This window comes from Coregonus clupeaformis, chromosome 19, assembly GCF_020615455.1.
Source record: "Coregonus clupeaformis isolate EN_2021a chromosome 19, ASM2061545v1, whole genome shotgun sequence".
Classification (NCBI taxonomy): Eukaryota; Metazoa; Chordata; class Actinopteri; order Salmoniformes; family Salmonidae; genus Coregonus; species Coregonus clupeaformis.
In genome coordinates this window covers 29,782,352-29,805,077 of record NC_059210.1, presented here as the reverse complement: position 1 = coordinate 29,805,077, position 22,726 = coordinate 29,782,352, and the positions used below count along the sequence as shown (strand labels likewise).

Below are 22,726 nucleotides of genomic sequence, written 5' to 3'. Positions count from 1 at the left end.
TTAGTGAGTCCGCCGGATAAGAGGCAGTAGGGATGACCAGGGATGTTCTCTTGATAAGTGTATGAATTGGACCATTTTCCTGTCAAAATGTAACGAGTACTTTTGGGTGTCCTGGAAAATGTATGGAGTAAAAAGTACATTATTTTCTTTAGGAATGTAGTGAAGTAAAAGTAAAAGTTGGCAAAAAATATAAATAGTAAAGTAAAGTACAGATACCCCAAAAACTACTTAAGTAGTACTTTAAAGTATTTTTACTTAATTACTTTACACCACTGCCAATAGCCTATCTCAAGATGAGCTACTTTGAAAAACAGTGCTGCTGTTAGTAAAAAATAAGGAGTTGTTGAGAATTTTTCTTCTTCTATTGTTTCTGAAGACAGATTAGTCTTCTTTTTCAGCAGTACACATTTGCTTTCCAAACTGTACGTTTTTCCCGCCATTATATTTTGAAATCTGCAAAAGGCAAACCAACAGCCACAACCAACCATATAAATATAATCCATAGATGGCAGTTCCCATTCAAGTCAGGACTGGCATCCATTGCTAGTGTACCCATGAGTTTAACAGTCGAATTGCCATGGTAAGAGGTTACAAAACCCTTTTATGTATTATCTGTCTATGGCCACAATGCAACAAGCTGTATATTTGGCCCGCATGCTGCCCAAACTGCGGTCTTTCCAACTGTAGGCATACCGGTAAATGCCATAATAAAGGAAACACTTGAGTGAACAAAGGATACAAAGTACACTACCGTTCAAAAGTTTGGGTCACTTAGAAATGTCCTTGTTTTCGAAAGAAAAGCAATTTTTTTGTCCATTAAAATAACATAAAATTGATCAGAAAAACAGTGTAGACATTGTTAATGTTGTAAATGGCTATTGTAGCTGGAAATGGCTGATTTTTAATGTAATATCTACATAGGCGTACAGAGGCCCATTATCAGCAGCCATCAGTCCTGTGTTCCAATGGCACGTTGTGTTTGCTAATCCAAGTTTATCATTTTAAAAGGCTAATTGATCATTAGAAAACCCTTTTGCAATTATGTTAGCACAGCTGAAAACTGTTGTGCTGATTAAAGAAGCAATAAAACTGGCCTTCTTGAGACTAGTTGAGTATCTGGAGCATCAGCAATTGTGGGTTCGATTACAGGCTCAAAATGGCCAGAAACAAATAACTTTCTTCTGAAACTCGTCAGTATATTCTTGTTCTGAGAAATGAAGGCTATTCCATGCGAGAAATTGCCAAGAAACTGAAGATCTCGTACAACGCTGTGTACTACTCCCTTCACAGAACAGGTCAAACTGTCTCTAACCAGAATAGAAAGAGGAGTGGGAGGCCCCGGGCACAATTGAGCAAGAGGACAAATACATTAGTGTCTAGTTTGAGAAACAGGCGCCTGACAGGTCCTCAACTGGCAGCTTCATTAAATAGTACCCGCAAAACACCAGTCTCAAAACAGAAATATGACATTTACATAAGTATTAAGACCCTTTACTCAGTACTTTGTTGAAGCACCTTTGGCAGCGACTACAGCCTAGAGTCTTCTCGGGTATGACGCTACAAGCTTGGCACACCTGTCTTTGGAGAGTTTCTCCCATTCTTCTCTGCAGATCTTCTTAACCTCTGTCAGGTTGGATGGGGAGCGTTGCTGCACAGCTATTTTCAGGTAGCTCCAGAGATGTTCGATCGGGTTCAAGTCCGGGCTCTGGCTGGGCCACTTAAGGACATTCAGAGACTCCTGTGTTGTCTTGGCTGTGTGCTTAGGGTTGTTGTCCTGTTGGAAGGTGAACCTTCACCCCAGTTTGAGGTCCTGAGCACTCTGGAGCAGGTTTTCATCAAGGATCTCTCTGTACTTTACTCCGTTCATCTTTCCCTCGATCCTGACTAGTCTCACAGTCCCTGCCGCCGAAAAACATCCCCACAGCATGATGCTGCCACCACCATGCTTCACCGTAGGGATGGTGCCAGGTTTCCTCCAGATGTGACACTTGGCATTCAGGTCAAAGAGTTCAATTTTGGTTTCATCAGACCAGAGAATCTTGTTTCTCATGGTCTGAGAGTCCTTTAGGTGCCTTTTGGAAAACTCAAAGTGGGCTGTCATGTGCCTTTTACTGAGGAGTGGCTTCCGTCTGGACACTCTACCATAAAGAACCTGATTGGTGGAGTGCTGCAGAGATGGTTGTCCTTCTGGAAGGTTCTCCCATCTCCACAGAGGAACTCTAGAGCTCTATCAGAGTGACCATCGGGGTCTTGGTCACCTCCCTGACCAAGGCCCTTTTCACCCGATTGCTCAGTTTGACTGGGCGACCAGCTCTAGGAAGAGTCTTGGTGGTTCCAAACTTCTTCCATTTAAGAATGGTGGAGGCCACTGTGTTCTTGGGGACCTTCAATGCTGCAGACATTTTTTGGTACCCTTCCCCAGATCTGTGCCTCAACACAATCCTGTCTCGGAGCTCTATGGACAATTCCTTCGACCCCATGGCTTGGTTTTTGCTCTGACATGGACTAAAAACCAGTTTTTGCTTCATCATTATGGGGTATTGTGTGTAGATTGATGAGAGAGAAAAAAACAACGTAATCAATTTTAGAATAAGGCTGTAACGTAACAAAATGTGGAAAAAGTCAAGGGGTCTGAATACTTTGGAAAGGCCTTTCCAAATCATGTCCAATCAATTTAATTGACCACAGGTGAACTCCAATCAATTTGTAGAAACATCTCAAGGATGATCAATGGAAACAGGATGCACCTGAGCTCAATTTCGATTCTCATAGCAAAGGGTCTGAATACTTATGTAAATAAGGTATATCTGTTTTTTATTTTTTATAAATTAGCAAAAATGTCTAAAAACCTATTATGAGGTATTGTGTGTAGATTGATGGTGATTTGTATTTATTTAATCAATTTTAGAATAAGGCTGTAACGTAACAAAATATGGAAAAAGTGAAGGGGTCTGAATACTTTATGAAAGCACTGTACACAGTATATAGTTCCTTAATAAATGCTATTTTTAAAATGTTTGGGCTTAATCTTGGGCCCCCCATTGACCTGGGCCCAGGGGCTTCAGCCCCGGTAAGCACCTGCATTAAGCCGGCCCTGACATAAGGGATGGGGAGGGGTGGAGAGGAGAATAGAGAGAAGATGAAAGTGGTGCACACGAAAAGGAAAGAAAGGACAGAAAATCAAAAAAGGAGAACAACAGGCCAGTGTTGACATTTCTTATTGGAAAAGCTGCAAACTTGGAAGGTCACTTAGCAAAATAAACAAATGGTCCTGAGTGGATTCAGAAATAAAGTGTGTGAGTGTTCGTGTTCGTGTGTGTGTGTGTATGTGTGTGTGTATGTGTGTGTGGTGTGTGCTGGCTCCAGGCTTGAATAAATAAGAGGATAATGACAGTAGCTCATTAAGCAGTGTGTGCAGGACGAACAGCAGATGAGATGTGTTTAATGAATTCTCATGTTTTCTCTTACTCCTATCCTCCCCCCATTGGAGTGTCCATTAGTCAATTCCACCTGCCAAATAGCCAGTCAAAAATGTTCAAGAAACATTTCAGACTTCCTTATTAGCATAACTGCTTTTAAAGTACAGTAGTTGGAATATTCAACACACATGTCCTGTACACTTGTGTATTTATTTGGGTACATATTTGTATGTTGTCTGTTTGGTTATTTTGATATAGTCCAACTGACTGTTATGTGGGAATGGAAGCTTTTCCCCAAAGGAGTTACTGGATCTCTAGCTCAACATCTCTTCCCATCAGCGTCAAATCCCTGCCATCCAGATAATCACAGTGAGTCCTGGTGGTCCAGTGCTGGGTCAGTATGTCAGCTGCAGGGTGAGAAATTACTGATCCCTGTTGGGGAGAGAGCTGCCAATCTTCTCTTAATGACAGCCCCTGACTGACCCACAGCCTGCTCTTAGGGGGGATATAGACAGACCCAGAACAAAATCACTCCATGGCAGATTGGCTGTACAGGGATGAGTGCAATCATTGTGACCAGCCTGTCATCAGCAACAATTCAGCCCAGCAGGTAGAATCCCATACAGTGTCTGCTCCACACACTGCTAATGACATGTTCACAGGCAACTATCGAAGATCAAGAAGCTAGCAGGGACACAGGTATACCAGCTAGATTTGGGTATGGCACAAACTGCTTCACTGACATTTCCATCTGTCGCTGTGGAGTGGATTATACCAACAACAATAAAGATTTGTATGCAATACCCAAGAGATTCAGGAGTTTTATTAAATTAATGCAGCTCTTAACTACCTGAGTAATCCTGCAGTTTAACAAAGACAAGGCATTAACACTAGCACTACCAGAAGGAGGCAGAGATGTAAATCACTCACATAGACACCCTAATTATTCTTAATTACCAAAGCTTTGTGTGAAAGTTCAGGGTGCATTATTTCAAGCTCCTGTTTATTAATTACTTAATAATCACTTTTGAGAATTGGTTTGCATATTTAACTTCCACCCTAAAAAGGGGTTACAACTGTCCCTCTAATTGACACGTAGACTTTCACAGAATGAATATTTCATGAAGTGAATGGAAATATCACATTTACATGAATTATAAGTGGTGTGTCCCCTGAGACGTGAAAGATAGACTGTGAGTGATGGGACTCTCAAACAGAGAAGGTATCAATAACTTATTCTATAAACCAGTCAGGTGCTCAAGCAAAGACCACATGGATTTGAGCCTGGGTTGTTAGATTAGCCAAAATGAAATAGACATCAATCTCCTGGGCTTCATTTTCCAGCAAGGCGAGAGAGAACACCTGACATACTCGCCATGGGAAACGCCATAATGGACATAATTGCAATCAAACTCAAGGGATGTGGAATTCAATACTGTGTCCAAAGTTCAAAGGTAGAAAGCAGAACAGCAGGCAGCAGGATTGTGCTACACACCATAAGGCAGGAATTTTCAGCATGAAAGCAGCCTTCTTTAATGCTCCCTCTTTCCCTGGGAGAATTTCACAATCCGTACAGAGGGAAACATTACATTTTACACTTCAGTCATTTAGCAAACACTCTTATCCAGAGCGACTTACATTTAGTGCATTCATCTTAATAAACAACAACACATCACAATCGTATCAATACATTTTCCCTCAACAAAGTATTTATCAGCGCAAGTAGGAAAATAACTCACGGGGGCACCGTGAGAGTTATTTAAGATACTCTTCAAGAGGTTTCAGACTTACTGAGATCTTCCACCTGTAAAAGGTTTCAACAGCCGCCCTGTAAACACACTTCACGTTAAAGGAGACGTTTAATGTTTAAGTTTAAACATCAGAGCATAGCAAGCAGAGTCAGTGCTGCAAGAGAAGAGAGAAGAACAGGAACAAATGCTGTGAGAGAAGGAGAAAGAACAAAAGAAGAGAAGGAGAAGAGATAGGTGATAGAGAAAAGGGTGGTGGAGGAGGACATGACAGTGGTGGAAAAAATGTATTTTCAAAATCATTGAAGGTGTTCTTGTTTGTAGCCATTCATCTGTGTTTAAACAGAAATGGTTTTCTCTCTCTTGCCCGAGGTCCTGAGGAGGCCACTGCAGCACAGCCAACCATGTGAACACAGCAGCACCAGCAGCAGCAGCACCGCGTAGCGCAGCACCGCGTAGCGCAGCACCGTAAACTTTTTCGCTTTTTACTCTTAATTACTATTTCATCAAACTCTGTATTTAATAAGTTTACCAAGGTCTAAGTTTTGTCCTCACACAACTTTTTTAATTCAACTTATTCAACCAGGAAGCTTTATCTGGACATCTGCAGGACCTCCTCCCGGCGAAAAAAAGAAAAAGCTAAGTAACATTATGCCTTCTCATTGCAGTCGCTGTACTCTTAATATACAAGAGAACTATCACCTTATGGTGAGGATAGCAGAGTTGCAAGTTCGGCTTCAGATGCAATCGTTAAGCAAGGGAAATTTAAGTGTAGGAAAGGATGATACAGCGTCTGTGCCACCAGTAAATACAGGGAGTAGTGTTAATCCCCTTGTACAGTCCCTGCTGCCGGACAATTTTCTCATGGCTTCTGGAAAGAAATGCTTTCCGCATGCTCAACAGGTGTCGCTCATTCAGCCGATATAAACTGTTTTCCCTACTAAGCAACAAGTCGGAGTTAGAGTCAGACCTCAAGCCCGAGCCTTCTCAGGTCTCTCCTCCACCCGTTACGGGATCTGAGCCGCCAGAGCCTCCCACCATTAGCACTGACAAATTGAAAACCCTAGTCATTGGCGACTCCATTACCCGCAATATTACACTTAAAAAGAATCATCCAGCAATCATACATTGTTTACCAGGGGGCAGGGCTACCGATGCAAAGCCTAATCTGTACAGTGGCTTGCGAAAGTATTCACCCCCCTTGGCATTTTTCCTATTTTGTTGCCTTACAACCTGGAATTAAAATTGATTTTTGGGAGGTTTGTATCATTTGATTTAAACAACATGCTTACCATTTTGAAGATGCAAAATATTTTTGGGGGTGAAACAAACAAGAATTAAGACAAGAAAACAGAAAACTTGAGCCTTCATAACTATTCACCCCCAAAAAGTAAATACTTTGTAGAGCCACCTTTTGCAGCAATTACAGCTGCAAGTCTCTTGGGGTATGTCTCTTTAAGCTTGGCACATCTAGCCACTGGGATTGTTGCCAATTCTTCAAGGCAAAACTGCTCCAGCTCCTTCAAGTTGGATGGGTTCTGCTGGTGTACAGCAATATTTAAGTCATACCACAGATTCTCAATTGGATTGAGGTCTGGGCTTTGACTAGGCCATTCCAAGGCATTTAAATGTTTCCCCTTAAACCACTCGAGTGCCTGCTAAGGAGTGACGGACTCCATTCAAGCTGGAGGGGTGCTCTCATCTTATCATCAACATAGACAGGGCTCTAACTCCTCAGCTCTACAATGAGATAGGGTGCAGGTCAGGCAGCAGGCTGTTAGCCAGCCTGCCAGCTTAGTGGAGTCTGCCACTAGCACAGTCAGTGTAGTCAGCTCAGCTTTCCCATTGAGACTGTGTCTGTGCCTCGATGTAGGTCGGTCAAAACTAAACATGGAAGTGTTCGCCTTAGCAAGCTCACTGGAATAAAGACCTCCTCCATTCCTGTCATTATTGAAAGAGACTGTGATAATATCTCACATCTCAAAATAGGACTACTTAATGTTAGATCCCTCACTTCCAATGCAGTCATAGTCAATGAACTAATCATTGATCAATACCTTGATGTGATTGGCCTGACTGAAACATGTCTCAAGCCTGATGAATTTACTGTCTTAAATGAGGCCTCTCCTCCTGGTTACACTAGTGACCATATCCCCCGTGCATCCCGTAAAGACGGCGGGGTTGCGAACATTTATGACAGCAAAAAAAAAAAAAGACTGCGTTTTCATCTTTTGAGCTACTAGTCATGAAATCTATGCAGTCTACTTAATCACTTTTATAGCTACTGTTTATAGGCCTCATTGCCGGATACAGCGTTCTTCACTGAGGTCCCTGAATTCCTATCGGACCTTGTAGTCATGGCAGATAATATTCAAATATTTGGTGACTTCAATATTCACATGGAAAAATCCACAGACCCACTCCAAGAGGCTTTCAGAGCCATCATCGACTCAGTGGGTTTTGTCCAACATGTCTCAGAACCCACGCATTGCCACAGTCATTCCCTGGATCTAGTTTTGTTCCGTGGAATAAATATTGTGGATCTAAAAGCAAATCTTTATAATTCTGGACTATCGGACCACCATCTTATTACGTTTGCAATCGCAACAAATAATCTGCTCAGACCCCAACCAAGGATTATCAAAAGCTGCGCTATAAATTCTCGGACAACCCAAAGATTCCTAGATGCCCTTCCAGAGACCCTCCACCTACCCAAGGACGTTGGAGTACAAAAATCAGTTAAACACCTAACCGAGGATTTAAATTTTACCTTGCGTAATACCCTAGATGCAGTTGCACCTCTATAAACAAAACACATTTGTCACAAGAAATTAGCTCCCTGATATGCAGAAAATACCCAAGACCTGAAGCAAGCTTCCAGAATATTGGAATGGAAATGGCCAGCTTGGAAAGACAGTACCGTGCAATATCGAAGAGCCCTCACTGCTGCATGATAAGCCTACTTTTCCAACCTAATTGAGGAGAATAAAAACAATCAAAAATGTATTTTTGATAGTGTTGCAAAGCTAACTAAAAAGCAGCATTCCACAAGAGACGATGGCCTTCACTTCAGCAGTGATGAATTCATGAACTTCTTAGATGAAAAGATCATGATCATTAAAGAGCAAATTACTCCTCTTTGAATCTGCGTATTTCTCCAAAACTCAGTTGTCCAGAGTCTGCACAGAACGGCCAGGACCTAAGTTCAATGGAGACACTAAAGATTTTTAATCTTGTATCTCTCGACACATTCAAGAAAATAGTCATAAACCTTCCAGCTGCCTACTGGACCCTATTCCAACTAAACTGCTGAAAGAGCTACTTCCTGTGCTTGGCCCTCCTATGTTGAACATAATAAACAGCTTCCTATCTTCCAGATGTGTACCAAACTCACTAAAAGTGGCAGTAATAAAGCCTCTCCTGAAAAAGCCAAACCTTGATCTGGATTTTTTTTATTTTATTTTTTTTATCTGCTTTTATCGAATCTCCCATTCCTCTCAAAACACTCCAGTCTGGTTTTAGACCCCATCATAGTACTGAGACTGCACTCGTGAAGGTGGTAAATTACCTTTTAATGGTGTCAGACCAAGGCTCTGCATCTGTCCTCGTGTTCCTAGACCAGGGGTACTCAACTACTATTTGAGAAGGTCCAGTGACACAAATGTCCTAGGTGGCAAAGGTCCGGATGAATGTCGTCCTTTATCGGCGCTGTGGTACAGCGTATTAACAAACGTAGTCGTCTACAACTTCTGAAACATGTTGTTATATAACATGTACATTAAATACATTAAATGAGACTAAGAATTTGAATGAATTACAACTTATTTTGATGTACAACATTGCAGAAGAACAAAAGTGGTTGCATAATTGTCTATGCAAAAAGTGCACTGTGAACCATTGTACATGGGTCTTGTAAAATAAAGTAAAATAAAGTGCATGTTCTCTGGAGAACAAAGGAGAGTTGGATGGAATAATAATAAATAATAATCTGAATGGATGGTACATCACTGTAGGCCATGCAATATTCATGTATAAGTCACTCTGAGAAATTACATTTCTGCTGCAGGCACCATCTTTCCCCAGAAAGTGACAGGGTCACAATCACCAGTCTGCTCCTTCAAAGCCACATTTTCTTGCAGCTCAATCAACTCCATTTGCTGTGATGCAACATCTACCCATCTGAAGATCTGTTTTGCTTCTTCTGACAACTTTGTCACATTTGTGACCAGAAAGGGGTTCTGGATGAGCAGCAGCAGTTCTCTTCCAACAGTGAAGTCATCAAAGCGAGCCTTGAAGTTATCCAACAGCTTCTGGATGAAATCAACATGGTTGGGAACAACTTTGTCTCCCTTCGTTTGCACCAGAAGATTGGGGAAAAGGACAAGTTGTCCTTGGAGATCATTCTTGAAAAGCGAAAGTGATTGGGAGTCCCATAGGGCGGCGCACAATTGGCTCAGCATCGTCCGGGTTTGGCCGGTGTAGGCCGTCATTGTAAATAAGAATTTGTTCTTAACTGACTTGCCTGGTTAAATATAAAATAGAATAAAAACCGTGTCAAATTTTTGTTGTTGTTGTGTTTTCCCAAAACCCAAGCTATCCTCAGTGAACACTTCATTGCACGTTGTTGGGCTGTCAGGGAATTGACAAGAACTTTGGTGGACCTCTCATATTGGGATTTAAATTGGTTAATCTTCTTTGTTCTCACCTCCGTGTTCAGGGGATACGTCTGATCTAATTTACTTTGCCTGGTGTCATTGGCACTTTTCACGAGAGATATGGACTCACTGCATATCAGGCACATTGATTTTGTGCTAGTTGCGGGGAGAATGAATAAATACTGTTCCGTCCACTTGTCTTTGAATATACGGTTTTCAGAGTGAACTTTTTTGGAAAAAGCCATATTAACAAAGATACTGGTAATTAAACCTCCTTCTATCAGTGATATTTACAGTTGAACCGCGGTCAAATCTTTCTGTTTCTTTCTGCCTGCTTGTCCCAAGGTTCCGCAGAAGATATTTTGATTAATGTGATTGGGTAAGACGCAGCCTCTTCTATTTGCATATAACCACGTATTTACTTTTATATAACAAAATGCGATGTTGTCCGGTCCGGATTGACCCTTCTCTGGGTCCGGACCCGGACCGCGGTCCGCCAGTTGAGTTTGGCTGTCCTAGACCTTAGTGCCGCTTTTGACACCATCGATCACCACATTCTTTTGGAGAGATTGGAAACCCTAATTGGTCTACACGGACAAGTGGTTTAGATCGTATCTGTCGGAAAGATATCAGTTCGTCTCTGTGGATGGTTTGTCCTCTGACAAATCAATTGTGTGTTTCGGTGTTCCTCAAGGTTCTGTTTAGGATCACTATTGTTTTCACTATATATTCTACCTCTTGGTGATGTCATTCGGAAACACAATGTCAACTTTCACTGCTATGCAGGCGACACACAGCTGTACATTTCGATGAAAAATGGTGAAGCCCAAAAATTGCCTACCCAGGAAGCCTTTGTTTCAGACATAAGGAAGTGGATGGCAGCACATTTTTTACTTTTAAACTCAAAACAGATCTGCTGTCTGATCTGACAATTGACCTTGATGGTTGTTTAGTCCTCTCAAATAAAACTGTGAAGGACCTCAGTGTTACTCTGGACCCTGATCTCTCTTTTGATGAACATATCAATAATATTTCAAGGGCAGTTTTTTTCCATCTTCGTAACATTGCAAAAATCAGAAACCTTTTGTTGAAAAATTATGCAGAAAAGCTAATCCATGCTTTCTTAACTTCTAGATTAGACTATTGCAATGCTCTACTCTCTGGCTACCCGGATAAAGCACTAAATAAACTCAGTTAGTGCTAAATACGGCTTCTAGAATCTTGACTAGAACCCAAAAATGGGATCATATTACTCCAGTGCTAGCCTCTCTACAGTGGCTTCCTGTTAAGGCTAGGGCTGATTTCAAGGTTTTACTGCTAACCTAGCATTACATGGACTTGCTCCTACCTATTTACATTTACATCATTTAGCAGACGCTCTTATCCAGAGCGACTTACAAATTGGATCTCTCCAATTTGGTCCTGCTGTACATACCGACACGTATGCTACGGTCACAAGACGCAGGCCTCCTTATTTTCCCTAGAATTTCTAAGCAAACAGCTGGAGGCAGGGCTTTCTCCTATAGAGCTCCATTGTTATGGAATAGTCTGCCTATCCATGTGAGAGACGCAGACTCAGTTTCGACCTTTAAGTCTTTACTGGAGACTCATCTCTTCAGTAGGTCCTATGATTGCGTGTAGTCTGGCACGGGAGTGACAAACCACCCTTGCTGTCTCTGCCTGGCCGGCTCCCCTCTCTCCACTGGGATTCTCTGCCTCTGACCCTATTACGGGGGGGTCACTGACTTACTAGTGCTCTTCCATGCCGTCCCTAGGACGGGTGCGTCATGTCGTGCCAGGCTTTTTTTTGCTATACTCAACTTGAGTGGGTTGAGTCACTGAGGTGATCTTCCTGTCCGGTTTTGCACCCCCTCGGGCTCGTGTGGTGGAGGACATATTTGTGGTCTATACTCATCCTTGTCTCAGGGTAGTAAGTTGGTGGTCTGTTGATATCCCTCTAATGGTGTGGGGGCTGTGCTTTGGCAAAGTGGATGGGGTTATATCCTCCCTGGTTGGCTCTGTCCGGGGTGCTACTGATCCAGTTTCTGCTGTTCTACCTACGGCTATGGAACCCTGACCTGTTCACCGGACGTGCTACCTTGTCCCGGACCTGCTGTTTTCGACCCTCCCTCTCTCTCTCACTATACCGTACCTGCTTTCTCAACCTCTGAATGCCCGAGTATGAAACGCCAACTGACATTTACTCCTGAGGTGCTGACCTATTACACCCTCTACAACCACTGTGATTATTATTTGACCCTGCTGGTCATCTACAGTGAGGGAAAAAAGTATATGATCCCCTGCTGATTTTGTACGTTTGCCCACTGACAAAGAAATGATCAGTCTATAATTTGAATGGTAGGTTTATTTGAACAGTGAGAGACAGAATAACAACAAAAGAATCCAGAAAAACGCATGTCAAAAATGTTATAAATTGATTTGCATTTTAATGAGGGAAATAAGTATTTGACCCCTCTGCAAAACATGACTTAGTACTTGGTGGCAAAACCCTTGTTGGCAATCACAGAGGTCAGACGTTTCTTGTAGTTGGCCACCAGGTATGCACACATCTCAGGAGGGATTTTGTTCCACTCCTCTTTGCAGATCTTTTCCAAGTCATTAAGGTTTCGAGGCTGACGTTTGGCAACTCGAACCTTCAGCTCCCTCCACAAATTTTCTATGGGATTAAGGTCTGGAGATTGGCTAGACCACTCCAGGACCTTAATGTGCTTCCTCTTGAGCCACTCCTTTGTTGCTTTGGCCATGTGTTTTGGGTCATTGTCATGCTGGAATAACCATCCACGACCCATTTTGGCATCAAGTACTAAGTCATGTTTTGCAGAGGGGTCAAATACTTATTTCCGTCATTAAAATGCGAATCAATTTATAACATTTTTGACATGCGTTTTTCTGGATTTTGTTGTTGTTATTCTGTCTCTCACTGTTCAAATAAACCTACCATTAAAATTAAAGACTGACCATTTCTTTGTCAGTGGGCAAACGTTCAAAATCAGCAGGGGATCAAATACTTTTTTCCCTCACTGTAGCCTCCCAACTGTTATTTTATTTTACTGCTGCTCTTTAATCATAAAAATATATTTTACTTATCTATCTATTTTTTACTTAACACTTATTTTTCTTAAAACTGCATTGTTGGTTAAGGGCTTGTAAGTAAGCATTTCACTGTAAGGTCTACACATGTTGTATTTGGCGCATGTGGCAAATACAATTTGATTTGATTTGATTTGAGACTCACCTTCTTGGTGAAGTCCATGGCTCTGAGGATGGACAGGTTGAGAGTCTCCAGGGAGGCCAGTACACCCTCATAGTCACCCATGTGTTTGGCAAAGTAGTCTGGAAGGACAGGGAAGAGGACAGTGGTAAGAGGGGCAAACACACACACACACACACAGGCACGCACAAACACACACACACAGGCACGCACAAACACACACACACAGGCACTTCATATGACTTATGGGATAATGGACTAGCTACGTGATTAATCAATGCAGATATTCTACTGGGATGGTTGGGATGAAAAACTAAACATGGCATATTGACTTCACAGATGAACAATCTGGTCATACATTCACATATCCAACACATCCAAAGACACAAACAAACACCATGTAAAGCTCACAGATACACACACAGATTAATCTGTTAAAACTTACCACAGAGTTCCTTAGTGTCAACATTACTAACACACCACAGGTTAGTTAGGAGCAGCATATGGAGAGAGAGAGGGAAGAGGCAGTAGGAGAATGGGGTAAGAAACAGAGGAAAGGCTAGCATGCAACACAACATGGATCTACAGTATAACCCTCTATATCTATACTTCTCCATCAGGGGGGACCAGCAGGTGACAAGATCCAAATTTAAATCAGAAGCGTATCTGTGCCCATGAATTCAGCTTCAGGTCACTAAATCGTTATTCATTTTGTATCTTATTCTTTGGCATGAAACTGAACTGCTACAAATCACTGATTACAAATTTCTACAAAGGCGGAACCAGATTGATGAGGAGCAGGAATAAGGAGAACAGTTAATCTTTGCTTGCTGTGGTCCGGTCAGTCGATAAATCAGATTGGCATTAAATAGCAAAAGCTTACATTGTAATTTAACGTTCTAAACAGGCCAATCAATTACCCCCCAACAGTAACTGGTTATACTGTTGAGTAATGGTGAAGGGAAGGAAACTTTCTGATAAAATCTAAAGATGTATTTTATTTAAAAAAGTCCTGATTAAAGATACATTTTGGGGAACCATTAAGTTATTTCAATCGATATTCTAATGAGAGAAAGCATTTAGTGTCAGAAAATAACAAGGTTGCTGTCATGGATAGCCAGGGGTAAAATGCCAGCCGGAGGGCCAGTGAAAGAAGATGAAAGAGAAAAAGGAAGAGAGGGAGGAGATAAGAGGAGAGACCACAGGTAACACAGGAACTGGACGACTGTCCTTAGTCTCTGCTATTCTTTCATCATTCTCTCTCTTTTCCTGGTGCTTCATCTTTCTCTCCATCATTTTCTTTTTCTATTTTTTTAATCTAAAGGTGTCATCAACAAAGGCCTGTCAGCTAAAGGTTCCACCAGTTCCACATCAAAAGATCTTGAAAAAGTGGATGTGACATTTATGAGTATAGATAAATTGTATACTTTTGCAAACACACACACACAAACACACACACACTTATGCACACACACTTACACACACGCACGGTCACATGCACAGTCACGTACGCACACGCACACACATACAGACACACTGCAGTCTTTTTATTGTAGCTCAGACTTGTGAAATTTCCACGTCAATGTAAAATACTTTATTTGAACAGTCCATAATTAGAAAGCAGATGATGATCTACATATTCCAGATCAAATTCATGTAGATCAGAGGCAGAGTTGGACTACTGTATAGCACAGGTTAGCGTTTTCGTCATGAATCGTGTTCTGGAGGCAGCTCTGCAGAGTGCACAGCCACAAAGTCATAAAATCAGATTTTAAACCTAACCCTAACCTTAACACTAACCTTAACCACACAGCTAACCCTAATGCCTAACTCTAACCTTAAATTAAGACCAAAAAGCTAATCTTAGTTTTTATGAATTTTTACAATATTGCCAATTTTGTCTTTGCAGCTGACTTATCTAAGGGGAAATCGCTCAGTTCTGCCTCCAAGACAAGACTCATGACAATAAACATCAATCTGCTTGTATAGCACTGCACAGCACAAATACACATTCTTATAGGATACGCCCATTTGTTCACATATGCAGACACATACGCACACACATGTCTTTTGCAGCCCTATATGTTAGTGAACAGGCTACTAGCATTAATAGAGGGGAATAGAGGTTATGGGATGCCCCAGCAATAGATAAAAGTAGATCGAAACTAGAGGATAATTTCAGTAAAAAAATGCAATAGTTTCACATAGCTTCATTGGTATCTCCACCCTGGGGTCCAGACCCATAGTGGTCCGGTCAGTAGCTCTGCTCTGCTGTTGCAGTGTGATGTGATGCTCTGTCTCACCTGGTGTTATCGGAGTCAATGGTGTGAAACAGCTTCTCCAGTTCCTCCTCGTTCAGCGTCCCGTCGGAGAAGAATGCCTGGAACTCGTCCAGAGACAGCTTCCCATCATCTGCAGGCAGGAGAGGAGGAGAGGAGCAGAGGAGAGGAGGAGGAGAGGAAAGGAGGAGACATCCATCAAGTTAACAGCTGCCCTTAGCCATGCAGCCATTAGCCATGCAACTACACACACCATGATCACTGTCATTACCACTGGGTTCATTGTGATTATCATACACACAGTGATCAATAAACATAATCTTTAGCATTATATCATTATCGCCATTATCACCTTAATCATCACCAACAATGTCAAAATCAGCATAATGATCGCCATAACAATAATCATCATCATCGTCATCTTCATCATCCGCATCATGATCTATCAAAATCACCCTGCAGTCTTCGGGCTCAATACTGAACCATTATTGATTATGATAAAGAATTTACACAATGCTTTGGGCATTTGCGAACTGTAAGATCAATGAAGTGAAAATAATTTGAGGGGCTACCACTTGCAGAGCTTTTGTTACGGTCCTTTTTGTGGTCCTCTGTAGCTCAGCTGGTAGAGCACGGCGCTTGTAACGCCAAGGTAGTGGGTTCGATCCCCGGGACCACCCATACACAAAAAAAAAAATGTATGCACGCACGACTGTAAGTCGCTTTGGATAAAAGCGTCTGCTAAATGGCATATTATTATTATTTACGGAACTGCTCTCTGCTGATCAGTTATCTCAGAATGACTCTAGACTGATGTACAGTACTGCTACATGGCCGAACAGGCATCTGGAGGTGGGAGAGAACCTGCTGCAGACTCCAACTGAAACAGGGCCACCCTGGACCCACTGAGGCCCTTGACCCAGGAACAGAACCAGAAACAGACCTAAGTCCCAGTACCAAACTTAGTCCCCAGCCCCAGCCCCAGCCCCAGCCTTAGTCTCAGCCCCATCTCCAGCCCCAGATTCCAAGCACAGTCCCAGCCAGGAGGACTCCAGTCAGCTTTAATAGGACTACAGGAGCCTGTGGAGCCGTGCTGTGCCCTGGCTCACCATGTGAATGGGAAGCAAATGAAATATTCATACCACTATGTTTGCCCTTGAAGCTGTTCAACTGGACTTTTGGCTATTGGACAAAGTGTGGGCAATAAACTCCAGTGTATGAAAATGACTGCAGTGCAAGCCTAAAAATAATGAGTTATTTTAGCTATTGGCACCGACCAGAACTATTGGGACGTTTAAAGAGAAAATATTTTGAATCCGGTCCTTTGAATTGAAACGACAACTGGCTACAGCAGCACATCCCCCCTCCACCCCTCTCTCTCTATTTCTCCTCTGTATCCTATTAATATCCCTCCCCAGTTCATTCTCTTCTCTCTACCTTTATCATTGCTCTTTCTGTCACCCCCCTTTCTCTCTTCTCTCCACTGTCACTGTCATTTGTCTCTTTGCCTTTGAGAGACACGCATAGGCACATAAAAGCTGAGTGAACTGCTGGAACGGAGGAGGATGGATAGAGAGCAGAGACATCTCTCTACTGAACACAGGCTCATCTCTAAACTAAAAGGGTTCTTTGGCAGTCCCCATCGGAGAACCCTTTGAAGAACCCTTTTTGGTTCCAGGTAGAACACTTTTGGGTTCCATGTAAAACCCTTTCCACAGAGGGCTCTTCATGGAACCCATAAGGGTTTACCTGGAACCAAAAAGGGTTCTACCTGGAACCAAAAAGGGTCCTCCTATGGGAACAGCTGAGAACCCTTTGGATCCCTTTTTTCTAAGAGGGCACCCCTCCTCTGTGTCTCCCTGTCTTACCCCATTTCCTGCGAGGGGTAGAGCCTCAGAACAGCACAACTGTACCACTAGTTAATTAAACACTGACCCACTTTACCGCATTACTCCCCACTAAGGAATACCATTGCATGAAAAAGCATGCCAGCCCAACCCAGCCATCCTCTACTCTAAATTAGAATGTGCTGAAGCTCAGTGGGTACAGTGGGTTAAGGGCTGGATAGGTTCTGATGTGGGCAGATCACAGGTTCCAGCACTGCCTCTATTCACCAACGGGGAAGAGAACATTCTCTGTGTTCCAGTTTAATGGGTGGACTATCACTCATATCTTAGAATCAGGATCTGATAATAACAGACTGTAAATGCCAAGCTGCATGAAAAGCTCTGCTCAGATGGCCACGTTTTTCAGATTACATTAAGAGCCCAGATAAGACGGAACATTCAAAGCAATGAAAATACCTCATAGCCAGTGGTGTTATTTGGTGATAAAAATGGATAAGTGTGTGCGTGTGGGGAGGGATCTGAAGTGAGGACTGATAGGGATACATCAGACAGATGGGAACAGTTCTGCTAATGTGTCTGAGTGGGCAGACAGGAATGGGGACGACACTATGCAACCCTCACTGCTACTTACAAAAGGGATGTAATTAGCACTTTTTACTTCCAGCAGGGCTCTCACATCCTGAGCTCTTCTAAGAATAAGAAGAGACAAACACTCTGTATTTCATGTCTATCCTTTATCATTCTTTTTTGGGGCGATGGGCTGCATGGTTGTCATGGCAACCAGAAAAAGTGAGCTGACCCTCCTTGGGATGTCTCAATCTCACTCTGTCCGCATCTCTCTCCTTTTCCTCTATTCCCCATCCTCCTCATTTCAAATGACCCGATCCAGGTAAAGGGTATAGAGATATATTCATTAATATCCAGTGACCCATCTTTTCTCTTTTTTATCTCCTGGACTAATAAAGGACCTTTTTACAGTTATTATCTCCTGCCTGAGGTGGTCCATGTCAGGGATCCATCCATTCAGAACAGGAGAATAGCCCCCTGCCAAGCAAGATTGCCACACACAGAGGAATATCTGAAAAGTTGGGGTTGTGATTGTCTGAAAGTGATAATGTGTGTGTGTGTGAGTGAGAGAGAAATAGAGAGAGTGAGAGAGAGAGAGAGAAAGAGAGAGAGAGAGAGAGTGTGTGAGTGTCTGAAAATGATAACACACACACATGGAAACCACCAACCTCCTGTGACAAACACACACACACACACACACACACACACAGGATCGGCCCCACACACAGCCAAGGCCTGTTCCAGAGACAGAGGCCTGTTTTGGCTGATAAATGAGGAACACAAGTGGCTCTCACAAGGCTGTCAGCTATCCGTATCCCCCTCTATCCATCAGCACAGCCAGACCTGCCCTGTCTGCCAGGATAAAGGAACACACCCAACTCCTCACACACCAGCTGCACACCAACAGATGCTACCACATAAATGAACAGACTTTAGCGTAGGTGTGAAGCATACAGCAACATACTGTATAATTAGTGATTACATTAAGTGCAGAGCTTGGTAGAGACAGAGATTGAGTAATCTATACGTCCCATGTCTCGTCAATGAGTGGCTGTCATCTGTCATGATGAGAGTGGGGGAGGGAAGGGAAGGGGTCCTCAACCCTCATTACTGGAGTTCTACAATCATTAAACATTATGATCACCAGCCTCACTGACAGGATTAATTAATGAACAATAGCCCAATGTGATTAAGATTTAATCAACTCCTACTACTCATCCCTCAGAACATGGCCACAGAGACAGAGGCCTGGTGAGGCTTGATGTTCAGGACTGGAGAACACATAGAGATGTTTAGTTGTATCTCTATTGAGGAACAGCCCTGATTTCAAACCTATGAACATGAGCCCAGTTACACACGCAATAGCAGCTCAGCACAGACTGTGAACACAGCACTCCCAACCAATCTGCTCAAAATACAATCACTAAGAAGTCAAACTATTCTTATCGCAAAATACAAAATCAGTTACCCCTAATCATTACAAAGGACTGTGCACAATCTACCTACGGGTTATTTAGCATGATCAGAACCTAATACTGTAATCCAGTACATTAAGGCTTTTTATGGAGATATGATGGGTGAAGAATATGTAATAAATGATCACCATTTCCTCTTATTCAGTGGCTAAGAGCTGATTGAAATGGTACAAGGACAGACTCTCATGTAATCATCATCAATCAAGTAGATGAACAAGAGTCCAGTGTGTGTGTGTGTGCGCGCGCACATCCGTACATGTGTGTGTGTGTGTATGTATCTATGTGCACATGCAAATATCCATAATGATATGCTGTTTAGGTAATTATGCTTTATAGTCAAAAATAGCAATGTGTCAAGTTGATGAAGATTTATTCAGTGAGAAGGCCTCTGATGGTAACTAACACCATGAGGGGATTTCATCACTAATGGTGTTTCATGGTCATTATGGTCAGTTATAGTGTTTAATGGGCAATACTGCGGCTTTATGTTGAATAATTATGTTTTATGGTTAATAATAGACTATAGAATGTAAGGGGCACAGAGGCAGTCGCATGGTTGTAGTTTTGCTGCCTTATAGACCTTTGGCCGTTAATCACCTTAATTCACAACAAGAAGTGTTTTTTCCAACGTAGGTCAAGTCTCTGAATGGCCTTTAGAATTGGCATTATGCGGGTATCGAATAATGTACTAGAAATGTCACTTGGAACATTACATACCAAAGAGGGGTAAAAGAGAGGAAAATAAGAGAGAAAAAAGGAGGAGGGGGGTGTAAATGGAGAGAAAAGGAAAGTCAGCCCAGAAATACACTCTACAATAGACAATAATAACATCCCACATTATACTCCCACTCACTCTTAAAGGAGCACTAATCTAATAAGACTCTTTTATTTCCTCAGAGGATTAAATATTTTCAATAAAAAAAATGTGTTCATGCTGTGTGGATTAAAAGGTGAAAAAGGTAGTGAAAGCATTTACATACACCGGACTGGACATCGACTTTGAAACCAACGATTCAATTAAATCAGGCTAGTGTTCAATGGCAGGTCTTCACCTTCCATTAGGGAAGGGCAAAGGAAAGGTTGGTTACATGGCTCATTTTCTGAATCAATGTACGGTGCCACTCAATTACTCAATCAAACCTCTATGGATATATGAAGCACATGCGATAAGATGAGGCCATGATCGGACCTGAGATTGGATTTCCATTTCATTAAAGCACTCAGCCATCTTGTTCTGTGGGATCTCCCTCAGAAAATGTTTGCAATTCTACACTGTTCGTTTTTTTTACAGGGGGAATTCAAATTTATGAACAGAAAAACTATTTTGAAAAAGTGTTTTAATGACTAGATTACTAATCTACCCCCTTCCCTGAAAATCCCACCCTCAATAATTTATTGACAGGTATGAAACCCTCCCAAACCTGTGATTCACAAACACCCCACCCCATTCCCTGAAAATCCCACTCATATTGATTGATTGACAGGTCTGAAACCCTACCAACTCTGTGATCCTGCTCCTCTCCTGACAATCCCACCCACAGTAATTGATAGACAAACCAAACTGTTAAGAATGTGGCCAGGACAACGCATGACAATGAGGATATGAAATCGAAAATGGGAGGAAGAATATTGTTTTACCCAATAAGGATTTGAATTTGAATTTTGTACTTGGTAGGTTAAGAAAAAACATTTTTAAATTGCACATTAAGTTTTCTTTTTCTTTTAATCACATAATGATAATGCACTAATGTAGCACAACCATTTTCTTTCTCAATATGGAAGTGTTATCTGGTAAGGCACTGAACAAGAACTGTCACCTTGAAAATGTAAACTAGAGTTTTGAATTTAAATTTGGTCATAGATTATGTTAACATAAAAAATTATATTGCAAACACATCATGAATTTATCATTATAAAAATTTGCATCGAAGCCTAATCAGAATTGCCCATGCTAATCATGTTTTTACAGGCAAAGTGAAATGATACAATGATCGGTTCATGCTGCACGCTGCTCAAATGATATATACCAACACTCTGAGTGCACCGATACAAATGTAACAACAGCACAACAAAATAGATTTACAAAAATTGACTAGTACTTTCTAACTGCACTCAACCAAAACAGTGGCGTGCGGGAGAAAAGCAAAATTATCGAATGGTCAGAACCATTCATCTTCAGGCGGACATACATTACCGTTCAAAAGTTTGGGGTCACTTAGAAATGTCCTTGTTTTCCATGAAAACATACATGAAATGAGTTTGAATAGGAAATATAGCAAAATGCATAGGAAATGTAGTCATTGACAAGGTTAGAAATAATGATTTTTAATTGAAATAATAATTGTGTCCTTCAAACTTTGCTTTCGTCAAAGAATCCTCCATTTGCAGCAATTACAGCCTTCCAGACCTTTGGCATTCTAGTTGTCAATTTGTTGAGGTAATCTGAAGAGATTTCACCCCATGCTTCCTGAAGAACCTCCCACAAGTTGGATTGGCTTGATGGGCACTTCTTACGTACCATACGGTCAAGCTGCTCCCACAACAGCTCAACAGGGTTGAGATCCGGTGACTGTGCTGGCCACTCCATTATAGACAGAATACCAGCTGACTGCTTCTTCCCTAAATAGTTATTGCATAATTTGGAGCTGTGCTTTGGGTCATTGTCCTGTTGTAGGATGAAATTGGCTTCAATCAAGCGCCGTCCACAGGGTATGGCATGGCGTTGCAAAATGGAGTGATAGCCTTCCTTCTTCAAGATCCTTTTTACCCTGTGCAAATCTCCCACTTTACCACCACCAAAGCACCCCCAGACCATCACATTGCCTCCACCATGCTTGACAGATGGCATCAAGCACTCCTCCAGCATCTTTTCATTTGGTCTGCGTCTCACAAATGTTCTACTTTGTGATCCGAACACCTCAAACTTCGATTCGTCTGTCCATAACACTTTTTTTTCCAATCTTCCTCTGTCCAGTGTCTGTGTTCTTTTGCCCATCTTAATATTTTCTTTTTATTGGCCAGTCTGAGATATGGCTTTTTCTTTGCAACTCTGCCTAGAAGGTCAGCATCCCGGAATCGCCTCTTCACTGTTGACGTTGAGACTGGTGTTTTGCGGGTACTATTTAATGAAGCTGCCAGTTGAGGACCTGTGAGGTGTCTGTTTCTCAAACTAGACACTCTAATGTATTTGTCCTCTTGCTCAGTTGTGCACCGGGGCCTCCCACTCCTCTTTATATTCTGGTTAGAGACAGTTTGACCTGTTCTGTGAAGGGAGTAGTACACAGCGTTGTACAAGATCTTCAGTTTCTTGGCAATTTCTCGCATGGAATAGCCTTCATTTCTCAGAACAAGAATAGACTGACGAGTTTCAGAAGAAAGTTATTTGTTTCTGGCCATTTTGAGCCTGTAATCGAACCCACAATTGCTGATGCTCCAGATACTCAACTAGTCTCAAGAAGGCCAGTTTTATTGCTTCTTTAATCATCACAACCGTTTTCAGATTTG

General features: G+C 42.0%; 1 protein-coding gene across 3 annotated transcripts in view; it reads right to left on the bottom strand.

Annotated features, from left to right (window-relative positions):
- LOC121531879 (N-terminal EF-hand calcium-binding protein 2-like) overlaps positions 1–22,726 on the bottom strand; it is a 130,573-nt gene that overhangs the window by 67,514 nt on the left and 40,333 nt on the right. For all 3 annotated transcript variants that reach the window (XM_041837410.2, XM_041837408.2, XM_041837409.2), the window contains exons 3-5: positions 15,358–15,466; positions 13,500–13,525; positions 13,079–13,176 (exon numbers count right to left, since the gene is read on the bottom strand). In XM_041837410.2, the coding sequence (XP_041693344.1) occupies positions 13,079–13,176; positions 13,500–13,525; positions 15,358–15,466 (233 nt within the window). The remainder of the gene's footprint in view (positions 1–13,078; positions 13,177–13,499; positions 13,526–15,357; positions 15,467–22,726) is intronic.